The sequence below is a fragment of the Protopterus annectens genome, chromosome 7.part1, assembly GCF_019279795.1.
Source record: "Protopterus annectens isolate FY-2018-M chromosome 7.part1, PAN1.0, whole genome shotgun sequence".
Taxonomy (NCBI): Eukaryota; Metazoa; Chordata; order Ceratodontiformes; family Protopteridae; genus Protopterus; species Protopterus annectens.
In genome coordinates this window covers 347306409-347322601 of record NC_056740.1, presented here as the reverse complement: position 1 = coordinate 347322601, position 16193 = coordinate 347306409, and the positions used below count along the sequence as shown (strand labels likewise).

The 16193-nt window shown below is 37.7% G+C and overlaps 1 protein-coding gene across 1 annotated transcript in view; it reads right to left on the bottom strand.

The window, feature by feature from the left end:
• The window catches only part of LOC122807584 (V-type proton ATPase subunit S1-like protein), a 136775-nt gene extending 121506 nt beyond the window's left edge, over positions 1–15269 (bottom strand). The window contains exon 1 of the mRNA XM_044078498.1: positions 15104–15269. Within this exon, the coding sequence (XP_043934433.1) occupies positions 15104–15269 (166 nt within the window). The remainder of the gene's footprint in view (positions 1–15103) is intronic.
• Positions 15270–16193: the final 924 nt, after the last annotated feature.

Sequence of the window (16193 nt, the reverse complement as noted above, 5' to 3'; positions counted from 1 at the left end):
TGTTCAGGGCCACTAGAAAATTGTAGACTTTTTAATCAAATATTGTGGAAATATTTTGCATAAACTGCAGGAAAATTGTAAGCTTCAGTGTATAACTCCACTACCTTGTAACAGTTTGTTATATCACATGCTGCAGCTTGTATTAATCACTAAGGTTACTAGACAGATGTGCTGTCATGTATTGATATTTTCAGTCCTCAGTTTTCCTTCAGAGCAGTGCAGTCAGTGCAGCACAGTATGAGCTTTGCGGAGTACTTCTTCAAGACAATTAAATATCACAAGCAGAGCAACAGAAAATTATTAAGCATTCATTTGGGTACTCCATTTCAAACAAATTATAGAGGAAGCCTAATTCCTATGGCTGTTGTGCTGAAAATGAATTTATAAAAGAATCAGTGAGCTGTTGTCTCCTTCCCCATAATACATTTATCAGTAAAATGTAATTTTAAAACCCTGCTAATTTCAAAGAACCTAAAATACAAAAAAAAAACTGTGATAGGGGCACAATCTTCATCAAAAGATAGAAATGGTGTTAATGTATTTCAATTATATTTGATAGGACTTCATTTAGGTCACCTAAACGTACACAGAATCGCTGAATTCAAATACATGGAAAATATTCAACATTTTAAACAAGCATGTAATTTAAATTAACAAATAGAATGAACCAATAGTAAAAATGAAAATCAGCTATATAGAACATTGTAGTCACTGCCTCACCCATGTGAATAAAAACATTCTCACCTCTTGTCCCACTTATTGCTTAATTTTATCATTGAAACATTCTCTGATTGCCTCTTATAATTCAGTATCAGGTGATCAAGCTCTAACACAGCCTGAACGATGAAGCCAAGCACCAAAAAAAAAAAAGAAATTTTTTTTCACTTGAAAAATTACTTATCTGTCTTTCCTCACCATATACTGTAGCATTTTGTTAAACTATTGCTATCATGTGTCAGTTTTAATTGAATATGTAAATAAGTTCTCCAGTTTTGGTGAAAATGTAATGTCATACATTGTTATGAAATTGTGAATTTTGTGTGAACAGCAAAATGACATTTGTGAAAATTGCAGAAAAGTTGCACATGCAATTTTCCAATAACCCTGCTCACATGCTAGTGATGTACCAGATAACTGAATAGCTACTTATTTACAGAGCTGTTAAACTTACCGTTTATTTTTTCTTCTTGATATGGCATACCCGATCTATAATAAATAAGAACACAAATGCAAAATATTTAGATAACCAAACAAATACATATTAAACATTACAATTTTAAAAACAAACACTTAATTCAGATATTTCAATGGTTTAAGTGTGGCCTTAGTATGTGTAAAATCACATAATGCTACCCATACAGACAGACAATATAATGTCTATTGCAGTATGTGCAGATCATCCAGATTTCTGACATATACTTGTCTAAAGGTATGTGTATTAAGTTTAGGAAGTATTCCATCATGAACCTGATGCTAACGGTTCTTCAAGAGACTCATGGTGTAATCCAGACATGTCCAGACACGTGCAGGGGAAAACAAAAGTTTTGTGGTGCACAGTTTGAGACAATGGCCATCATTATGGGGTCACCCTTCACTTTATACTTCCAAGTCCTCCACCTTAAAGATCAACAGATTACTGTTACAGAAGCCTCACTGGCAGAGGAAAGGGATTTGTTAGACCACTAGGAGAAGCAGCTTCAGATAAATATTTCTCTTAACTTAAAAGTTTTTTTTTTCTTTTACAGATCATTGAGCTGTTTTTTTTTTTTTTTTTGTATTTAACTTTATACTCACTAAAGCAACAGACAATGTTTTGCTGCCTTTGGGTAATGCACAGCAGTTACACAAATGAGTGGGGATATGAAGTAATGAACTTAAATATCTCCCTAGGAGAATTCTAGGAGAAAAAGTCTAAACTACATCTAAGCATTTAGTTTATTTTTACTAACTAGCAGGTTGACTTAGAGCAGTTTGGCTTGTGTAACTAAGCATTTGCATACATGAGGAAAGGATCTGCCATGTGATTCATATAACTGTAAAAAGGCTCCTGTCAAATATCTATTTAGTGATGTATATAGTTCCCCTTCACAAGCTCGAGTTACTGAAAGCTCGAAATTCAGAAGCTCGAGCTCAGAATCTCGGGTTTCAGTAACTCGAACTTGTGAAGGGGAGACAACAAAAAAAAAGGAAGTTTACTGATATGTATGCAGGGGGCCAATTCCCCTTGCACTCTCCCTGCTGAAATATATCATCTCCGTGACCGCACTATAGTGAAGGAATGGAAATTCTCCCATTGTGTGCTTCTGTATACAGGGCGGAATGGGAGATTTCCCTCATCCCCGTTGCAGTGCGATCTCAGAGTTGGTATATTTAAGTGGGGGGTGCAGGGGGGCAGCCCCCCTGCAAAAACATTGTAAAGACATGTTTGCATGTCTTTTATGTCTGCTTTAGAATTTCGAGTTTCTGAAAACTCGAGATTCTTGTCTCAAGCTTATGAATTTCAAGCTTTCAGCAATTCGAGATTCTAAAGGGGAAATATATATATATATATATATATATATATATATATATATATACTGGATATATTTATTTTATTTATCCTACAGGTCAGTGAAATGGACCTCTTTATCCACTTTTTAGCCACAGACTAGTTACAGAACATTTAAATGAAAATGCAACATTAGTTTAACTGGTAAAGTGTCAAAGCTGAGTTACATATAATACTGTTGCTTTCAGTGGAGTTATTTAGATCTTTGCAAAGTGCAAACCTAATAGATCAACTATACAATACAGAATGTAATTCCCTAATATTGCCAATGCAGTTATACTCAGCCTTTTGACGATGTAGAGTTGATGTAGATGACGTTTAAGTATTCTAGGGACGGAGCTCCAAATGATGATGCCATTAATAGAAATATTATGGGCAGTGCCTGTTAAAAAGTAAGTAGGTACTGCCAGTGAGATCACAGAAGGTGGACATTATTTTGAATTTAATTGCAATGATGCAAAGTAGGAACCAGCAGTAGAAAAGCTGTAAAATGCACAGATTATTTTGTGTTTATATGCAATGATACAAAGTACACACCAGCAGCAGAAAACATTTAAAATCTTGTAGACTAGTGCTAATGGAAAAAAGTGGATAGCAGCTAATTAGTTCTGTTGGCAATAAGAAAATGGTACTTCCTTTGGGGTTCCCCAATAACAAATCCAAGATTTTGTTTTCTGAAAATTGTAAGTTGTGCAGATTACATGCAGAGACAGAAGGAATCATTCGCATTGGCTATTTAAGGGCTGGGAGTAGTATGCTGAACCTTAAAGATTCTGTCCATGCATAGGCAGAAGAAATCATTGGCATTGCCTATTTAAGGGCTGGGAGTAGTATGCCTAACCTTAAAGATTCCGTCCATGCAGAGGCAGGAGTAATCACTGGCATTGCCTATTTAAGAACCGGGAGCAGTATGCCTAACCATAAAGATTCCATCCATGCAGAGGCAGGAGGAATCATTGGCATTGCCTATTTAAAGGCTGGGAGTAGTATGCCTAACCTTAAAGATTCCGTCCATGCAGAGGCAGAAGGAATCATTGGCATTGCCTATTTAGGGACTGGGAATAGTATGCCTAACTTTAAAGATTCTATCCATGCAAAGGCAGAAGAAATCATTGGCATTGCCTATTTAAGGCCTGGGAGTAGTATGCCTAACCTTAAAGATTCCATTGCATTTTTTCTGGGTCACAAAAGTATTTTACATATGACAAATGGAGAGCATGAATGTAAATTTTGCTTACTGCTTTGTGACTATGATAGGCGAAGGTCAGTGCTGGATAAAGCTGGATGCCCAAGTACCTGTGGATCTGCATATTTTCCATTTCACTTCCAGCTGATTCTGTGATGTTCTATTTTTTTCAGACAAAGGCATTTTGGAGTATCAAGTAGCACATAACTGAGCCCCAGGTTGTTTGAGACTCTGCCAAAGCAGAATTCAGTTACTGTTGAAAGTTTTACTGATACCTTTTGCATATAACTTGTATATAATCTTCTGCCCAGATGCCAGTGCTGTCTGAGTAAAGACACAACTCGATGTCCTATATAGTTGCTTGAAACCATCTGTTTGGTAAACAAATGGAGAACCAAATTATTTTAGATAGGCTTAGTCCATAGAGAGATAACCTATCAACCAATAAGAAATGATTCACAGTATTAAAAATCTTGGACCCAGTCTATGAATAGTGTACCAATTAGTTTTCCAGCACCCACAGATCTGAAGATGCTGTCAATAAGGGGTCAGCAATGCATTTGTAGTTTTGTGCACCTACATGAAGAAATGCTGTTTGCCCTTGAGTAACCCACAAGTCTCCTTGTGGACCTTTAACCTCTTAGAAGCTGCCTTTTCAAGGATTTTAGTTAGCAGAGATACTAGATCATGTGCGTCTGATTAATTAGGTTGAGTACTGGGTCCATACTTAGGGGTGGTATACTATTAGAGACTTTTTACAACTCATGCATATTTCCATACTAGAGATAGGTATTAATAATGTGCAACTGAGGTGTAGCAACAGATATGTCACATTCATGAAGGAATTCTGGACATCAGACTTTACTTGCCTGTAGGATGGAATTTCTCTGAGCCTGCAATTTGCTTTAGATAAAGTAACTGTAGTGAAATGAAAGTTGGTAGTAAATGCAGAAATAATCTGTGCATATTAAGTAGAAGACTGCCTGCAAGTCTGGGAAGTTGAGTGAAACTGAAATGCAAAAGACTAAGCTTTATCCTTCTGCTTTGGCTTAGTAACTTGCTCACCACTGATAATTAGAGAGCAGATCTGACTTTGTTGGGCTTGCCAACTAAGTTCATAGCTAAGGATTAGGCAATCAGTCTGAAGAACAATAGAAGCCTAGTCAACACCAACAACCAAAAGTTCCCTCCAGCTTCTAGGAGGGCAACACAAGACAGAATTTGGAGAATTTCGGGTGGCCCATTCAATTATCTAGGTTTACTTTGAAGATGGCAAGGATGCTACTTTGTTTGACATATGCAGGAAGTTTGTTCCATATGTGGGAGATGATTTACTATCAAAATGTGGAACGACACTTATGTGAAACTGGGATGGTCGAATGTGTCTTTTCCAGTTTCTGTAATGCCGTTCTGAAAACTGTTGGAATGCACATAAGTGAATGGTAGTGTACATTCACTGATGTGCATTCAACATTCTGATAACAGATCACACTACAGTGGGGACTGGGAAATTTACCCTTTTCCGCACTGTAGTGCAATCACGGAGTTGTAATATATAGGGGGTATGGAGGGTGCAGCCCCCCCACATGGGGGTGCTTGCCCCCCCCCCACAAAAACATAACCGGTAACACTGACTTTTGACATTGGGACTTCCGGTGTTTGAATGTCAATTTTGTGGTTACAATTTCCAATATTTTGGTAATTTTGTATTACCAGATTCAGAAAACTAATTCAATCAAAAGGTGTAAAACTGTTTTGATTTTCCACATTTTGATAGTAAACTGTTGCGTCTATATCAGAAGATCGAACTCTAAAAATAGCGAATGCTCTTTTATCGAACTTAAAAACGCGAAACCTTAAATGTCGAAGGAACAGATCAGCAAATTTTTTTCCCAGGGAAAAAATTTGCTGATCCAAAAAAAAAAAAAAAAACAATATACAGGCAAAATAAAGTGGGTGCTTCGCCCCCCACACCCCCAACTTAAATATACCAACACCAAGATCGCACCACAGTTGAGAAATCAGCAAAGTCCGAACAATGGTCCATGTTCCATGCCTTTGACATTTTCAGGTTTTGCATTTTAAAGTTTGATATAAGACGTTCGCTAATTTAAGCGTTCACTCTTCTGATAGGAACCCAGCTGTGGGAGATATATTAGGATATCCCTGTATCATGCGTATTTGCCTTATTCATCTGTCAATGAAGGTTTAGTTCCTTTTACTGCATATTTGAGGAACTACTTATTCTATAGGAGGACAAATAGGGTAAGATCTTTCATGACTCAAAAAGCTGGACATAGATCCTCAGAGAGTCTATAAAAGACTAAATACAGTGAGAGGATTGTCCCTCTGTTCTGATAACTAAGATTTTTGAGGTCAATAAGTTTTTTAGTTAGGAATCTCTGAGGTCTGTCAGGTTAAGTGATATGTTTAGACAAATACATTTTAAAAGAGAATTATATTCAATAATGGGTCTGATGAGATATCAGTAAAGAAGAATTAAGACCTCTTTGGATTTAGAGACAATGCCTTTGAAAATTAGAAGGTTTTCTGAACTCATGTGTAGGAATGATCATCAAAAGATAAGGAATTATCAAGAAGAGTGCTTTTATCCCTTACAAATGTCTCTAAATGGAGGGGATGTGTCACCCATATAGTATGGAAAAATGTTTTATTTACTAAAATGAACTTTGCTACATCTTTTCATATTTAATTTGAGACCATTTTTCCTTGTACCAGTTGTTAACATTAACTGATCCATTCTGGAGTAACTGTAAGTCAGAAGAGTGAATAACAGCACCAGATTTATAGTCTTCTGCAAACTTAGATAACCACATGACAGGAATGTTGGCTTGATTATCTAAGAAATAGATGTCAAATAATAGACAACCCAATTCCGAGCCCTGTGGTATACCACTGGCAACTGTTTTTGCTTTCAGAAATGACACCTGTGACTCTAATCACATTGATTATGTGAGACAACCTGTTAGCCATCCACTGCACAACATAAGAATTTTTTTTACAAACCTGTTGTAATGCCTACATAGACAAATATGTAAAAGGCCTTGACCATGTACAGATATGATGCATGCACTATATAACTGCTTCCCAGTGCTTTGGTGAATTCTTCAAAGAAAATAATGATGTTAAAGAAGCAGGAGTTTCCTTTGACTAGACTGAATTGATGAGGGTTCAAAGTTAAGAGATATTCATTGTCCAGATTAATGAACTCTGAGTTAATATGTTCCATACATTTATATATGAGACTAATGAGACTAATGCGTCTGTAGTTAGCAGAGTCCTTGATTGGGCCACTCTTATGTAATGGCATTGCAAAGACTGTTTTCCAGCCTTCAAGAATATAACCAGTAGAGATGCTTAGGTTAAGGAGATTAAATAGGAGTTCAGATAGACCATGTTTGGTACTGATAATCAGAGAACATGGTATGTTATCAGAGCTCCTGGACAAGGTCAAGTTCAATTTTAAGTAGGCTGGGACTGTGGAACCTAAGAAATAGCTATAACTGTGGGTGGATTACATTTGACAATTAGAATATTAGCTATTTCATATTGGTCTGACTAGGCAGTATTACTGTGGGCTAGCTCTGAGCATTGTTGGGTATTAATTCTTAACTTCCTGACTTAGATAAAAAAAGATGTGTAGTTATTTTTAAGTACATATTCAGATATGAGCTTCCTAATGGTTTTCTTAATTGTTTACTAGTTTGATTAAGCATGTTCTTAATGTAGGTAGAGTGATATCTCTTAGAAACATTGAGTAATTTATTTCTTTTGTTATACAATTTATTTATAACTTATTCCACCATAGGGAGTTTTTAAATTTCTCATACTTCGTGTGACTAGGTACTACCTTACCAAGAGAACTATTTAATATGGACTGCTTTAACAATGCAACTATTTAAGTGGGAGCAGAAGATAGAGACATAGGCAGCAGCTTTAGCAATGGGAACCATAAGTGGAACATTACAGCATAATTTATTTGGATCATCAAGTAACTGAAGAAGGTTTGCTTTTGATAAGTCCCTAAACAGCAAGGTATTTGCAGGGGAAATTACTCAGAGTTTTAAAGGAAAAGCTCACTGATTTATTGTCTGATTTGATGAGGGAAAATTATACATATGGAGATGTAGTTTCTTCCAGTAATCTATGGGACTGTCCAACTGTGCTTCCTGGTGCAGCTGTATAAACTTAGCTTTAGCTTTGTTGAAAACATTTTGCACTTACTCATGATAATACAGTACTGATCATAGTTGCAATACCAATTTATACATTTATACCATGTCTGTGCTGACTCCCAGGTAAGTAAGAAGGCTTGCTTTAGTTCAGTCCACGGTAATGGCTTACCTTTTTGTTTTGTTTTTTTTTTATCTTGCATAAATATTGTATGTTCTGAAAAGGAAGAAAACATTTGGGAAGTAGTGTGGTGCAGTTTTTCAGTCATCTGGAGCTGTTACAGACTTTTGAATGACTGCTAACTTTTTTCAAAGGCAGGAATAGCAATAATGTAATGATTGCTGAAAAAAGCTATTCATTGTTATTTATTTGTCTTTGTTGAGTGGGAAAGTTCAACAGGGCAAAGTGCATTTTTATCTTAGGTTTGGGGGAAAAAAGCTCAAGGAGAAACATTTAAGATATTCATGACAGAACAAATTATTTACAAAGGTGCATCACATAAGTAATTCTTAGATATACATATATAGTTCTTAAGGCACCTGTATACAAACAGGTAATTGTTCTATAGAAATACTATATAAAGACATTTTGTTATTTATTTATTTATTTATGGATGGGAATGATCTGCTTGAGATTATCAAACAGCAATAGTAAAACAAATAAACATATAAAAACTCATCCATACTTTGTATAAACATATTTACAATATCTATTTATTTTATTTATCAATAAAACAATATCTAAATAACAAATATAAACAATATCTGGGATTGAACAAATCAACTAATGCATACATTGAGGTTGCATAAAAGGGGAAATGTTAAGTTACGTAAAACCGACTAGATCTCTGCTTGGGAAGTAATCATCATTTAAAACAATAACATATTCAAGTATGTGTCTAATAATTCCTAATTTGTGCAAGAAATTGGTTAGTGTCAGTTATAGCTGTAACATTTGACTGACAAGAGTTTCAGAGTATTAATACTGTAACAGAGCATAAAGAGTTACAGTGATGATTATTTCATTTAGTAACAACTTATTTTGATTAGAGGATTATAATGCTCTAGTTGAAGTATATCTTTGAGACAAGTCTTTTAATGGAGGATACCTTGGCTTTAGATGATTGTCACTGTTGAAATGACAGTCTTAACCCATGTGCAAAAATGGAAAAAAAGTGTTTGTGGATGGATAGATGGATTTGCAAAGACAGAAAAAAACAGACTATGAATTATTTTACGCTTAGAATAGGAGATGGTGTTTTGAAGTTCAAGACAGTTATATTTTTGTAATACAGTGCAATGGGGTATTTTATTTGAAAGGTAAGTGGTAAATTTAGCTATTTTGTTGTTAGATTTTTTTCTCTCCTCCCCCCTCTGTGCAGCTGACTATCAGCTGCCACCAGCTCCCCTCCTTTTTTATTGGGTGTACTTGACCTGCCTTAGTCTCCCCTGGGCTTGGCCTGGCCCCCTCATCTGCAGCCAGTGAGAAGAACGAAAACACTGGTGCAGCATCATATTGCTGCCAGGGAGTGAATCGTTAACATCCACGGTTCCACACATGAGCAGCATCAGACGTAGCAGTATACTTCTTGCAGCATGGAGTCTGCCAGGTAATGCTGCTATACTGCAGACAGCCTAGGCTGCCTCCCTTCTCCCCTCAGAATGGACAAGATGACATTGGCTGATCACTCCCACCCTCCCCCTTTGTGACCCCACCAGTACCCATGCTGTAGATTGAACTTACGTCATCTGGATGGGCTTTATCCTTCTGCTCCTTGGGATTACTCAATATTGTTGTAAAACTAGTCATGTTTATGAATGCTGTTCTTTTGAATGCTGGTTAAAATTATCAAGGCACCTAGAATGCTTAGAAGTAGAAGTGATTTACTTGTTGCTAGCCTGATTTGTTCAGTGAGGAATGCTTTACATTTATAAAGCATAAGTTTCATATTAATTTTTGATATAACATAGTCTACATGTTTTGGTGAAGTTTGGGCTAATCTAACCCAGAATGCTGTGCTTGCCAGATGCCGGGTTTGGTGTTGTGGCTTCTGTGACCAACTGGGAAAAGCTGTCTGAGCACTCTAGGGATAACAGTTTGCTTTAGCTTCCTAGTGCAGTTTTAAATCACACATAATTATTGACTTTCTACAATCTGAGTTTGTGATCAGTGTTTTGATGGCTTGAATAACAGTACTTTGAAGAGATTATGCAAACATAAAAGAACAATTCTGTCTCTGAGTTTCTGAACCAGGAATAATTCATAAACTTAGCAGTTTGGCCCTGTATCATATAGCTTAGAAGAAGTTGTGAGAAGATGACCAGTAAAGCTATGCCTCCCCAACCCATTTACTGGATCTTTTTCTATATAATTTTTGATTCCCCATGTGTTGACCATTAGTCTTTCTCCAATTAGTGTTTTCCTATTTGTTCTTTATTGGTAATGACACAGTCACTGATTACAGCCAGAATCAGCTGGATGGAGCCATTATTCAAGTAGGCATGAAGTTTTCTTCTGCTGCCGTGAGTAGACCATAAAACTTTGAATGGTTCACTGGTCTCACATCTCCAAAATCCACAAATGGAAAACAGAGAGTCCATACGAGTGGGCTAATATCATTATCAACTTCCCCCTGTAACTTTAAAGATTACTGAATGATTCATTCCTTTTCCCAGTGCTGTTTCTTCCCTGCAAATTCCACAGGTATACAGGGACACCCTCATTAATGCAGGACATTTCGAATGAAACTTCAACCATGTCCCTGGGTGTGCTTGCCTTCATCTACACACTGACAAACGACTACCATCATCAGCTTCATACTGCCTAGTCCATGTCTCCAGTCCTAGCTGTTTAGCACCTTGCAAGCCTCCACTTCACCTCTAGCTTCCTCATCTGGTCTGCTTTTACTACCCAAGTTTCTGTACCTTACAGTAGTACTGGTGTACAAGAAAGTGGTGCAACCAGTACTACTGTATGGTACAGAAACCTAGGCAGTAAAGGAGCAGCAGATGAGGAAGCTAGAGGTGATGGAAATGAAGGGCCTGAGAAGGGTGGTAGGATACACATTGTGGGGCAGATGAAGAAATAAGGACATAAGAGCAGAAGCCAAAGTAGCTCCAATTGCAAAAAAGATCACAGACCAGATTATGGTGGTTCGGACAAATGTGCAGGAAAGCAGAAGACAATCTGGCGAAGAAGATTTGGGACAGACAGGAAGAAGGTAAGAGGAAACAAGAATGTCAAGTAAAGAGGTAGATGGATTGTGTGAAAGAAGATCTGTGACAGTCAGGCATGAATGTCAAAGAAGGCAGGAGTGTGGCATTGAATTAAGAGAGATGGTGACAGTTAACACAATACCCTGACCCCATGTAGAAAATGGGAAAAAGGGGGCTGATGAAGATGATGATGATGATGAGTCATCCAACCAGAAACATGACTCCCTCACCTCAGGATGGTGAGCTAGTGTTGGGCAACTTCACCGATCTTCTTCAAGCCAGCTCCTCCAGTACCTGAGCCACTGTTTAAATGTTGGCCATCTGGGTCTCAATCAAGGCCTTATCACTCTATGCCACAGAGCCAGGCTTTGTTTTCTGGGCCTTTAAATTTGAAATGCATTAAATGTACAGGGGATTGATATCATATAGTTTTAACCAGGATTTAGCAATGCAAACAATGTCTGGGTTATCAAGATGAAGCCAAGCTTTGAAACTTGTAAAACTGTTTCTTATTCTGCAAAGTTTGACAGTAGAAGACTAATGCATTTTCCTGGTAGCTGTGAAGTAAGTATGATAGTGTCCTGCCTTAGTAATATGACTTGGCAAAAGTAGAGATAAAATTAATGATTGCGGGGTGGTTATCACAATGACATGTATGCTATAGAAGAGTTGCCTCAAGAACCATTTCATGCTATTTGGTAACGTACTGCTATACAGTGAGAAACACCTGGTGGGACTACAGAATGGTATGTATGTGTAATTAATGTAAGAAACATAGTTCTCAACTGTACAGATTCAATTCTTCTATTATCCTAGTATTTTTTTATATAAAAAGATTTGCATTTAAATGCAAATTGTTTTCTGATGAAGTCCTTTGGATGAAAAGCGGATAAATAAACTTGTGTTGCCTTTAAATTGCTCACACTGATTCCTTCCAGTCTCAATACAGCAAGTGGCTTTTTGCTTTTATTTGTGTTTAATTTGCCACTTATTTGCCTTTCTGCTTGACATAGCACTGCCAAAACAGTGCAAGAATTATTATTATTATTATTATTGTTATGAAAAAAAATCCTTTCAATGAAGTAAATCAATTAAGAACTATGTTCAGGACTGAGATAATGCAGTACTCCACCACCTAATTTAACAAGAAAAAAAAAAAACTTTGATGCACCATCAAGTAAAATGTACAGTGCACTTCTTTCACTTGCTAAAATAAAAATATATGTAATAACATAAGTAACATGAGATTGGAGATGATGTTCAGTGGCAGCCATGATAAACTGAAGTTAGCCCAGAATCCTTTAATTAGCCTGTTCCACAGTAGTATGAACACCTAAACAAACCATGGTTATGTTGCTGAAGAAGTTCAGATACCAGCAGTTACATGAGTTTATTCTGAACCATGTAGCAAGCTACTTCCACATTTACACTCCTTCTCCTAGCCCCTCCAGCTTTCCTTGCAGTTATATGTGTAGGAGTGAGTCAAAGGTCTTGGAGAAGTCCAGACAGACTACATCCAATTGTACACATCTGTCAAGTTCCGCTGAAACTTATTCATAAAGCTGTCATAAAGCTGGATCAGATCTGACTGACAGATCCTTCTGGCCAAAAATCAAGTCTGTTGATGCCTTGTAAATTGTTGTCTTCTAGAAAAGCAGACAACCTTTCCCTCCTGAGACTCTAAATGGCCTCCTCTCCTACTGCTCTTAGGACAATATGCATCTAGTTCCCCAGGACTTCTCTGCTCTTCAATTGAACAAGGGTGCCACACTTGCTCATTCAAAGGCTATCAGCACATTGCACTGATTCTTTTTGATACTAAAAGGCAAGAGGCATCCCATGTGGTCCTTGTACATTTTATTTTCCAAAGGCATTCAGCTCCATTTCCACCTCCTTCATCTCTTTCATGTTGCCTGTCCAAAGGTCTCCTCACTATGTGCTATCTATCCCTCCCTGTATGGCAATTTCACTTTCCTTTCCTTTGTGCAGAATAAAGCAAAGTAACCATTTAACACCTCTGCTTTTCCCAGTCTTTGAAGATCTTCTTCCCATCGTTGCTCAAGTGGGTCATTCATTTATTCCATTATATGCCTACAAAAGACACTGTTCTTCTTTCTAGCACCTCTACCAACTTCAGTTTCAATTTACACCTTTATAGCCCTCATGTCATTTATTACCTTTCTGGTACTATGCCTCTTCTACATCCATATCTCCATTCTACCTCCTGTATGCCTATCTTTTGGACTAGTTACTAGCCTAATTTAACTATGTTCCCTTATTGAACTTCTTGTTTTGCTTTTTGCCTCTTCCTTGAAGCTTTGGCCATAACCCTGAGTATGCATCCTTAACTCACTTCATAGCCTGTTTACCTCCTTTAGTTTGACACAGTCCCGTAGCTCTTCTTCATCTTAGCATAACCTACTCCCCTAAAATTTCATACCATCACCATTGTCTTTATATTCTTACTCTTTCATCCACTCCATTCCATACAATGCCATGATTACTGCTGGTCACTAGTACATTCACATGGACATCCCTGACCAGCTCTGGCTTGCTTAGACCACATTCAGAATTCTATCCTTTCTGGTACAGTCCTACACCATTTGGTCAAACTCTTCATGGTGCAAGGCCTCAATCAACTCCTGCTTCCTCTTTACCTTGGGGATTAAAAGATTGGAAGATCCCAGTCTGCTCACAGCAGACTCAGATTCCTCTGACTATAATACTTTTCTGCCTACTTTACTCCTTTATTCTCTTTTTTGAGTGTCATTCTCCTTCATGTATTTGGGGATTGCTACACCATACTTATCTACCATCACTCCCTCTTCCTCTACATTAACCACCTTGGTGCTTACCCTACGATATAACCTAACATCTAACTTGCTACCTCTATGGGGTTGACTTTTTCCTCATCTTTGTGCTCATATCTAATTATCTCTTTTATGTAGATTACTACAACTTCACCATGCTCTTTTCTGTCATTTCTGAATAACCTATACCTCAGCACCTCCATGTCCCATGTTTCTGTAATACTGGTGATGCCCACCTTCTCCCTGCACCACTACTTGCAGTTCCATTATCTCCCTCCCTAGACTCTTTTAAACTGCATGGTAATACTCCTGGCCTGCTTTGAGTCACCCTTGTTAGTTTCTTTCTTGTTTTCTAAGTCCATTTTTCCTTCTATATGCTGACTACCTAGTTTTCTTCTGTTTCTGTGACACTCCTGCCATTTCCATCTTAGTTTAAAGGTCAATCCCCCTCCCAAGCATCAGTGGCCCTTCTAGACTAAGAAGGAGACTTCCTCTGGCAGAGAGCGGATCTATTTTCTAGGCCTTCCACTCTTCTCACCAGTGCAAAGTCCTTATCCTTTGTCCAATTCTACAGCTGGTTATCAAATGCTCTTATCCCTTATCCTCTCTTTCCTTAGTGTGTTGGTTATTGGCACAGAAAACACTTTTTAGAATACTTCTTCTAACACCCTGTCCCACCATTCCCCTGCTACCACCCTGGTCTTGCTAACTAGTGCCTCATTTCTGTCTACTGAGTGTTTGTATGATTGGTGATTATATAAGCACCATAGCATGCATCCACCTCTCCTTCTTTTGACCAGATTACTGACTTCCTCCCGTGCCTTACCAAGTCAAAACCCTGTGACTGTTTTTACTGAAATCCACTTTCATTGTAAGCAATATCTCCTTTTTCCCTTGCTAAGACTCTTAACTACCTTGTGATGGAGTCTCTAGTCATTAAACAACTTCTCTGTCCTCACATTGGCCCTGATCTTCTCCATATCCTGTCCCATGCTACTACCCCTCCAGTTTTTAACTGTTATTCATCTAGTTTCACTGCCCAAAACTCACAGTGTCAGCACTGGTTGTGTTCCTCCTTTTGCGGCAGCTGAACACTTTCTACAAGTCCATCCACTATCCTGGTCTTTTAATTAATTCCCTGTGATATTACTGAAGGTATCTCCATCACAACTTCTCTCTTGCTCTATTTGTGGTGTTGGGTCCTGAATTGGAGTCTCTGGCTTTAACTCCCCTTCATTACTTACCACTACTGTCTGCATGTGTCCTTCCAGCTTGGCTTCCCTCTCCTTGCCCTCTGTTTTCTGACTTGCACCCATTGCCTTACATTTGGCCACCTCACTTGCTACTTATCTACCAATGCCTGCCAATACCCTCCTGTTCTTTGCCTTTCTCTTCCATCCTTTTACAACCCCATCCTATATTGGTTTACTATTGCCTCCTCCTCCTTCTCCACTCTAGGCCCAGTCTGCCCTTTTTCACTTGACTATCCAGTCTACTGCCATCTCAAACTTTCACATTCTTCCCTGAAGGTTCCCTATTATCCTATGGACCTCATCATCTTCTGTCACACCAAAGCTCACTGAGCCAGATAGCTGTCTCATATTATGAAGAATTCACACATTTTATTTCTGTTGTTCTTGTTTAGCCTCTCCAGTTAGTTTTATGTTTCTTTATTTTTGGATCCTTCACTTTTTTCTTTTGTTATTTAGTTATTTGTTTGTCTTTGTTTATGGTAGTAGTCAGACTGGGCATTTTTCCTTCTCTATGAAGACTCAGTGAAAAAATTTCCATGTGGAAGACATGACAAGATGAGAAATTCATTATAAAAGGTTTTTAAGATATATGGAACATGTGACAACTAGCTGAGAATTGACAAACACATTATAAAAAGTATCTAAGATAATAAAGTGATGTGTAAGTATATGCTGGAGTAATATAAATAGTGAGATACATGAACATTGTACATTTGGGAGTAAGCAAATAGATACAGTCTTATAAACACTGATGTACATAATAAGAAGTCAGGGTATATTTGGCCGTAATGTATGTAGATATAAGCCAATGCAGCTACTTACAGATATAAGATAAATGTCTAAGATTACATGATTGTTTTGTAATACCTAGCCATTTCATCATAGTCAGGACTCCACTGTCAAATAGTTTTGGGTGCACCGTCTACGGAAAATGAATCAATTTTGTTGCCAGAGTAAAGTCATAGTATGAGTTACAGAGTCAGACAT